General features: G+C 44.1%; 1 protein-coding gene across 1 annotated transcript; it reads left to right on the top strand.

The window, feature by feature from the left end:
- Nucleotides 1-6,261: 6,261 nt before the first annotated feature.
- On the top strand, nt 6,262-7,455 carry il17c (interleukin 17c). Its single transcript, XM_083681121.1, has 3 exons — nt 6,262-6,362; nt 6,595-6,842; nt 7,209-7,455. Exons 1-3 carry the CDS (start codon nt 6,354-6,356, stop codon nt 7,441-7,443), a joined length of 492 nt encoding a protein of 163 aa, XP_083537247.1. The 5' UTR covers nt 6,262-6,353; the 3' UTR covers nt 7,444-7,455.
- The last annotated feature ends 1,422 nt before the right edge of the window (nt 7,456-8,877 follow it).

The following is an 8,877-nucleotide window of genomic DNA, read 5'->3' as shown; positions in this document are numbered from 1 at the left end:
CCTGGCTCTCCGCAACTGGACTCTGGTGGTTCTGGTACTTCATGCAATAAATATTGCTGCTCACTCATCCACTCACACTGGGGCGTGTGTGTCTCCTTTGTTATGCAGACATAGAAGGAAATCGGGGATGGGAATACGGATCAGTGTCTGTCTGTTCGTATGTCACACGCTTTCATCTCCCACACCACTGGGCCAATTTAGACAAAACTCGACAGAAAATGTTTTGAGGTGATGCCGATTCATCTTGTGACGGTGCAGCTAAAGTGATAGGCTGTTATCATTAAAACATCATAATAGGGTGCAAAGAGGAGAACTCACCTCAGACTGCACCTTTTGGATGATTCAAAAAAACGCAAAGCTGTAAGAAGCAAGACTGTTAATAAATCAAATAAACGCTAAACATTCAGGTAACTTTTCTATCATACATTTAAATAATCATCACCAATTCACACAAGGAGGGGCGCTACATCATTGGTGGGGGACAACATGTTTATCGTAGACTTATTGTTACAAAGAGTATACACCAACGCACAGTTTTCAGAGGTAAATAAAGACATGAGACAAAGCTGAAATTATAATAATTAATACCAAGGTAGACAGAACAGGTTATGGAAAGAAGAAGACGAGATCTGGAGAGAGATACAATCTCAGCCAATTTCAGCCAGACTTCATTTATAGTCGATGGTTACCTTATATTGGAAAAACAGGTGCAAACTTTTCAAATATCCAAACACTAAGTTACAGTGCCCTGCTTAAGTAATAGGTAAGTGAAGCATTTATCCTTTTGGTTCTATACTCCAAAGGTTTGGATTTTAAATTAAGCAATAAACTATGAGATTAAAGTAGAGAATATCAGCTTTTATTTGAGGGTATTTGTGTACATATTGGTTTCACCATTTAGAAATGACAGCACTTTTTATACATAGTCCCCCTATTTCAGGGCACCAACATTAATGGTTTATGTGTTTCTGGTAAGTCAGGTGTGTTCCGTCACATAATTTGTGCAGGCAGTAGAGAGCTGTCAATGTCTAGTATTGATTCAAGACATTTTGTTTGCTATTGGTGTCTGTCAACATGAGGACCAAAGAGGTGTCAATGAAAGTCAAGAAACCTACTATTAGGCTGAAAAAACTATCACAAACATAGCCAAAACCTTAGGCTTGCCAAAATCAACAGTTTGGAACATCATTAATTAGACTGGTAAGCTCAGCAATCGCAAATGGGCTGGCAGGCCAAGGAAGACTTCTACAATGGATGATTTAAGAATGCTCACCATAATTAAGAAAAATTCCAAAACAAGTGTCCCACTGAACAGAAACACTCTTCCAGGAGGTAGGCGGGTAGGCAGAATACGTGAGGATCTCGTGCTGGGTAGGGGTCTGGTAATAGATACTGGTCTGGTGCTGGGTAGGGGTCTGGTAATAGATAGTGGTCTGATTCTGGATAGGGGTGCTGGATAGGGATCTGGTTCTGGATACGAGTCTGGTGCTGGGTAGGGGTTTGGTGCTGGATAGGGGTCTGGTGCTGGGTAGAGGTCTTGTGCTGGGTAGGAATTTGGTGCTGGATAGGGGTCTGGTGCTGGGGAGTGGTCTGGTGCTAGGTAGGAGTCTGGTGCTGGATAGAGGTCTGGTGCTGGATAGATGTCTGGTGCTGGATAGGGGTCTGGTTCTGGGTAGGAGTCTGTTGCTGGGTAGGGGTCTGGTTCTGGGTAGGAGTCTGTTGCTGGGTAGGGGTCTGGTGCTGGATAGGGGTCTGGTGCTGGGTAAGGGTCTGGTAGGGGTTTGGTGCTGGGTAGAGGTCCGGTGCTGGATAGGGGATGAGGTGGCAGCAACCAACCTCCTTTTGGAGTTTCTCACACACTCTCTCACACAATACTGTTCATGTATCTTTGTCTAAATAAAGACGAGACACTCTTTTATACTGAAACCTGGTAAGGGGGAGGAGACTTTTACATTGTTGCATCACACCACAGCTATTGCTGCCAAGTTTTTTTTACAATGAAGGATTACAGAGGCTTGAAGAATTTTGAGTTATGTTACCTTGAGATTCACTTCATACTGATTACAATGAAATAGGGTTAGACAGTGACAAGACAGGGGTGTAGGGGTGTTGGATTGGGCTCTGGTGTTGGATAGGGGTCTGCTGCTGGGTAGGGGTCTGGTGCTGGATAGGGGTCTAGTGCTTTATAGGGGTCTGGTGCTGGATCGGAGTCTGGTGCTGGGTAGGGGTCTGGTGCTGGGTAGGGGTCTGGTGCTGGCTAGGGGTCTCGTGCTGGATAGGGGTCTGATGCTGGGGAGTGGTCTGGTGCTGTATAGGGGTCTGGTGGTGGGTAGTGGTCTGGTAGGGGTCTGGTTCTGGGTAGGGGCCTGGTGCTGGATAGGAGTCTGGTGCTGGGTAGAGGTCCGGTGCAGGATAGGGAATGGGGTGGCAACAGGAGGCTTCACAACAACCAACCTCCTTTTGGAGTTTCTCACACACTCTCTCACACAATACTGTTCATGTATCTTTGTCTAAATAAAGACGAGACACTCTTTTATACTGAAACCTGGTGAGGGGGAGGAGACTTTTACATTGTTGCATCACACCACAGCTATTGCTGCCAAGTTTTTTTTATAATGAAGGATTACAGAGGCTTGAAGAATGTGAGGGGTAGGGGTGCTGGATCGGCATATGGTGCTGGATCGGGATATGGTGCTGAGTAGGGGTCTGGTGCTGGATAGGGGTCTGGTGTTGGATTGGGCTCTAGTGTTGGATAGGGGTCTGCTGATGGGTAGGAATCTGGTGCTGGATAGGGATCTGGTGCTGGATGTGGGTCTTGTAGGGGTCTGTTGCTGGATTGGAGTCTGGTGCTGGATCGTGGTCTGGTGCTGGGTAGGAGTCTGTTGCTGGGTAGGGGTCTGGTGCTGGATAGGGGTCCGGTGCTGGGTAAGGGTCTGGTAGGGGTTTGGTGCTGGGTAGAGGTCCGGTGCTGGATAGGGGATGAGGTGGCAGCAACCAACCTCCTTTTGGAGTTTCTCACACACTCTCTCACACAATACTGTTCATGTATCTTTGTCTAAATAAAGACGAGACACTCTTTTATACTGAAACCTGGTAAGGGGGAGGAGACTTTTACATTGTTGCATCACACCACAGCTATTGCTGCCAAGTTTTTTTTACAATGAAGGATTACAGAGGCTTGAAGAATTTTGAGTTATGTTACCTTGAGATTCACTTCATACTGATTACAATGAAATAGGGTTAGACAGTGACAAGACAGGGGTGTAGGGGTGTTGGATTGGGCTCTGGTGTTGGATAGGGGTCTGCTGCTGGGTAGGGGTCTGGTGCTGGATAGGGGTCTAGTGCTTTATAGGGGTCTGGTGCTGGATCGGAGTCTGGTGCTGGGTAGGGGTCTGGTGCTGGGTAGGGGTCTGGTGCTGGCTAGGGGTCTCGTGCTGGATAGGGGTCTGATGCTGGGGAGTGGTCTGGTGCTGTATAGGGGTCTGGTGGTGGGTAGTGGTCTGGTAGGGGTCTGGTTCTGGGTAGGGGTCTGGTGCTGGGTAGGGATCTGGTGCTAGGTAGGGGTCTGGTGCTGGGTAGGGGCCTGGTGCTGGATAGGAGTCTGGTGCTGGGTAGAGGTCCGGTGCAGGATAGGGAATGGGGTGGCAACAGGAGGCTTCACAACAACCAACCTCCTTTTGGAGTTTCTCACACACTCTCTCACACAATACTGTTCATGTATCTTTGTCTAAATAAAGACGGGACACTCTTTTATACTGAAACCTGGTGAGGGGGAGGAGACTTTTACATTGTTGCATCACACCACAGCTATTGCTGCCAAGTTTTTTTTATAATGAAGGATTACAGAGGCTTGAAGAATGTGAGGGGTAGGGGTGCTGGATCGGCATATGGTGCTGGATCGGGATATGGTGCTGAGTAGGGGTCTGGTGCTGGATAGGGGTCTGGTGTTGGATTGGGCTCTAGTGTTGGATAGGGGTCTCCTGATGGGTAGGAATCTGGTGCTGGATAGGGATCTGGTGCTGGATGTGGGTCTTGTAGGGGTCTGTTGCTGGATTGGAGTCTGGTGCTGGATCGTGGTCTGGTGCTGGGTAGGGGTCTGGTGCTGGGTAGGGGTCTGGTGCTGGGTAGGGGTCCGGTGCTGGATAGGGCATGGGGTGGCAGCAGGAGGCTCACAACAACCAACCTCCTTTTTGACGTACTGTCTCACACAATGCTGTTCATGTGTCTGTGTTTAAATAAAGACAAGGCACTCTTTTATACCGAAACCAGATCAGGTGTGGGGGAGGAGACTTTTACATTGTTGCATCACACCACAGCCATTACAGAGGCTTAAAGAATTTTAAGTTATGTTACCTGAAGTAAAAGAGGAAGTCCATAGGTCAGGAAACTGCTGCCTGTTGAGATTGACTTAGTCATAGTGAAATAGGGTTAGACAGTGAATAGATACTGTACACAAACACACACACACACACACACACAAACTTGACACACACAACTTGGCAGTGCTTATTATCTATTAGGAGGGGAGAATCCATACCTATTGGTTGTACCAGAACTCAGGCCGCACCATTGGGTTTCCCCACCCAAAGAAGTCTTTGTTCATGGTTGATCTAATATCTCATATCACAGTTTCACCCCCCCCACTACCCTTTCAGCCCCTATCTTCTTCCCTCTCTCTCCCTCTCGTCTCTCTCCTGCTGTTTTTTTATTTGTATTATTCTGTTTTTCAGACCTCTTACTATCTATTCCCATTCATTCTATCCATGACTGTATTCTGTATTCCTTCTGTGTTTTGTTTGCTTGTATACTAAGATTTAGTGCATTATTGGACAGTGTCCTTGGGATCTCGAAAAGCGTTATAAAATGTAGCCTATCATTATTATTATCATCATTACTTTCACCCTTCAAGTTAATCAAGGAAATAATCCTTCTTTCAATAAACATAAGAATAATTACTAAGCCTTTATTTTACAACCTGGTATTAGGCAGGTACTTTGTCTACTTAATGTACTCAAGGTCAAAGGGTTGTACACATAGATTAATAAATGGGTGAACAAATATGAAAATGTGTATGGATGGATAGGGGTCTGGTGCTGGATAGGAGTCTGATAGGGGTCTGGTGTTGGATTGGGCTCTGATGTTGGATAGGGGTCTGCTGCTGGGTAGGAATTTGGTGCTGGATAGGGATCTGGTGCTGGATCTGGGTCTTGTAGAGGTCTGTTGCTGGATTGGAGTTTGGTGCTGGGTAGGGGTCTGGTAAGGGTCTGGTGCTGGATCGGAGTCTGGTAGGGGTCTGGTGCTGGATCGGAGTCTGGTGCTGGGTAGGGGTCTGGTGCTGGCTAGGGGTCTGGTGCTGGGTAGTGGTCTGGTGCTGCATTTCATTTATTTTGTCTATTCATGTGTCTACTGTATTTATTTAATTGTTTCTTCATTTATTTCTTCATGCATTCACACCGTCATCTACTTAATTCATAGCAACTTCATCTATTTAATTCACAGCAACAATCATCTCATAATATGAGGCCAAATCAAACAAATTATCCCGTTGTTAGGCACCTCCTAACCTACTGGTAGCAGTAGGTTCAAATCAACCATACGTATGATAAATGAATACAATCGTATGGTTGATTTGAACCTACTGCGCCTACTAGTATGTTAGGAAGCGCCTGCTGTTGACTTTACAACGGGATGATTGGGTTTTGATTTGGTCTATACTGAGATGATTGGGTTGTGATTTGGCTTATAATGAGATGATCGTTGCTGCATCTTCTGTCCAGATGGTCCGCTGCCCCGCGCAGCAAGGATGATATGTGTGTGATGTTTGTATTTATTTCCTTAGACATTTTCGTATTTCCACGCTCATGTATTTATTCATGTATGTATTTGTATGTATGTATGTATGTATGTATACAAGATGTACACTAATGTACAATTATTTATGTATTAACTTCTGTATTATTACGGTTGGTTTATCTCACGTAGCACCAAATCACGTTGTTCTCAGGCTTCCACTGGAGGTCTGGACAAATTTAGATTACCGATCAGACTTCAATTGAACTGTAGATTCGTTCAAGTAAGATATTTGATTGGTTGGTCGACCCCTTTGTAGCTACTTACATATACTTCCTGCAAAGGATTTTCGCCATGCTTTGCAAAACACGAGGTAAGGTCATCCTTTGGCTGCGACAGCGATCAAGGAAAAGGAAATCACTTATCTCGATTCCCAGCCCCCACCCGGATTTCCCCAGAGAGCACACCTGACTGTCAGGACTATATAATGAGTTTCGGTAAGATTATGGAGCATTGGGACATTGGCGCGACTTGTTTTATTCCTTCATAATAACTGTTCGGAGATGACACAGGTTAGTCTGCAACTTTTGAATTATGAAATATTATATGTGATATGACTGGGAAAGGTGACAATTGTTTACAGTTGTTAGGCCATTTATATTTTTTCTTATTTTAGAATAGAATTATTCACATTGCAAATGATCGATTTCATTGCATTATTTTGGCACTTTTGTTATTCGTAAATTGTTATTTGTGTCACACACAAAAAACGACTGAAGTAAACCCGTTTTGTCATGTTCTCAGATTTCGATCCTTTGCATCCTCGTTGCTCTGAGTTTTGCTCGCAGTTCCTCCCATAAGAGGTGTTTTAGCCAGAAGAACGTGAATATGCGGACTGGCAGATACATGAAAACTCCTTGGAGTCGTGTTGTGACGGCTCTGAGTCAGGACTTGAAGGTGAGACAGCGCTGGGAACGACAGACTTGCTCCAGCTTCAAACTCCAAACCTCAGCAGAGTATAACAACCGCTCACTGTCCCCCTGGCGGTACAGGTAAGGTAGGCCTACTACTATGGACAAAGATTGTTACCAAAATATAATTAATAGAACCGATATTACAATTCAACATTCCTGATGGGTGGCTAGCACTATAGAAATGTAATTCCAAAGATTTTCTGATGCTGAATTCCAAGTTGACCACTCAGGGTTAAGAATGATGGGGTAGTGTAAACAATCTGGCGAAATTCCACCCAGCCTATCAGAGGGCAAGATCAATATTACCATAATGCTTATATCTATCAAATCCTCTCAGAGCTACGCAACAGGAGTACAGGACTATAGAAGCCGATTTGGAATTCAGCTGCAGTCTCATGATGAGAATGCACTATATTGACTAGTTTGCCTGCTTGTCACTTGCAGAATAGATGAAAGAGAGGACAGGATTCCCTATCAGATCGCTGTTGCTGAGTGTCTGTGTGGGGGCTGCATCATCAATCAGCATGAAGATATGAGCTATAACTCAGTGCCTGTGTTTGTGACCGTGAGGATCCTGAGAAAGACTGTATGTCCAGACGACCCCCAGCAGTACCTGATCAAAGCAGACTCTATCACCATCCCTGTGGCCTGTACCTGTGTTTCACCCAGGAGCATCTGATCCGTCTGGAGGCAGGTGGACCTTATCCACATGAAATAGAAAACAGTTGAGTAGTGAGTTTTCTCACATAAAGTTGTGTTTGTTTTAGAACTCACCTTAACCAAAGCCTTCTATTTGGTTCCATTTATACACGGATGGTAACTCTAAATAGTAGAACACATCTATGCATATGGATGATGAAATGTAATGACATTTGTCGTAACTTCTTAATTCTTCAGATTTTAGAGTAAATTGAACATTAGATATGGGTGGATTGGCCAATTGAATTTGAATGGGACTAGTAGTAGGCCTAATTGGGGATATTGTGTATTTATTGAACTTTTTGATATATTTTAAAGGGGAAATCTGGGATTGGTACATGCATTTTTTGTCTTACCCCATCAGAACCCAATATATAAGCTTGTTTTACTCCATTGTTTGTAAACAATGTGATTGTAAACAAACACCGTATAGCTTCAAAACACGGTTAAAACTATCATTTTAATCTCATGGATGGTCAGTCTTTGCATCCTTTGCTCCGTCTATGAATTTGAGATGAACATTTCTGATGAACATTTCTCTAGCCCCTCTGCTGTTTACAAAACAAAAAATGGCTGGGAGATGACTTTGTTATTGTTTGAATGTCAGATTGCCCCTTTAAGAATGGCTTTGTGTTCTGTCTCCACCCAGTATAAACAGAGTGGTTGGTATTCCACCTACCATTTATCTCAATTGAGTGCTAAATTGCATATGGATGTTTGCCTTGCATTGACCTCTTGAAGCTAAGCAACAAATATAGGCTGTGTTTCTCATACACAGAAGCTTTCAGAGGCATATGTCTTATCTCATGATTCATGTCATGACTTCATTGTTGATTATGAACAAAACGATAAATCACCAGGAAGCAAGATGAGAGAAGTTGTGTTTGGCTTTATTCAGCTGCCTTGTCACAGGTGCAGGGTATGGTGTCAGGCCTGTCTCTTGTCTCCCCACTAGGTGTCGCTGCTGGACTGTATTAACAACACACTAAATTACAATTTCACAGCAGAAAAAAACACTTTTAAACAAAGGTCTTACCGTTATCAGTGTTCAACTAATGGAAAATTGCTTTATCTCCAACTACCATAACATAGATAGACTCTAATCCTGTAGCCTTTATGGGAATGAAAAAATAAGTTAAACAAAACGACATTGTTGTTGTGAAATGTGTTTGGCATTAATAAAGACTTCGGGAATCACTGCACACCAATCTCACTCTCATCTCTCATTGATATCTTTGGCACAAAGGTGAACCATTGTCCTGATTTTCTCCTCCCTGCAAATGTGTTCATTCAAGAGAGCACAAAGTAACTGTATAGCATGGTGTCCCTGATATGAAGGCTAGAGGTGTCCCTGTGTAGAAACAACCCAAGCCCGTTCCCTTAGCACTCCAGAGATCTGAAATAATGACAGTAG

This window comes from Argentina silus (genome assembly GCF_951799395.1).
Source record: "Argentina silus genome assembly, chromosome: 11".
NCBI lineage: Eukaryota > Metazoa > Chordata > Actinopteri > Argentiniformes > Argentinidae > Argentina > Argentina silus.
Note: the sequence above shows the minus strand (reverse complement) of the source record. Positions and strands in the feature narration are given on the sequence as shown.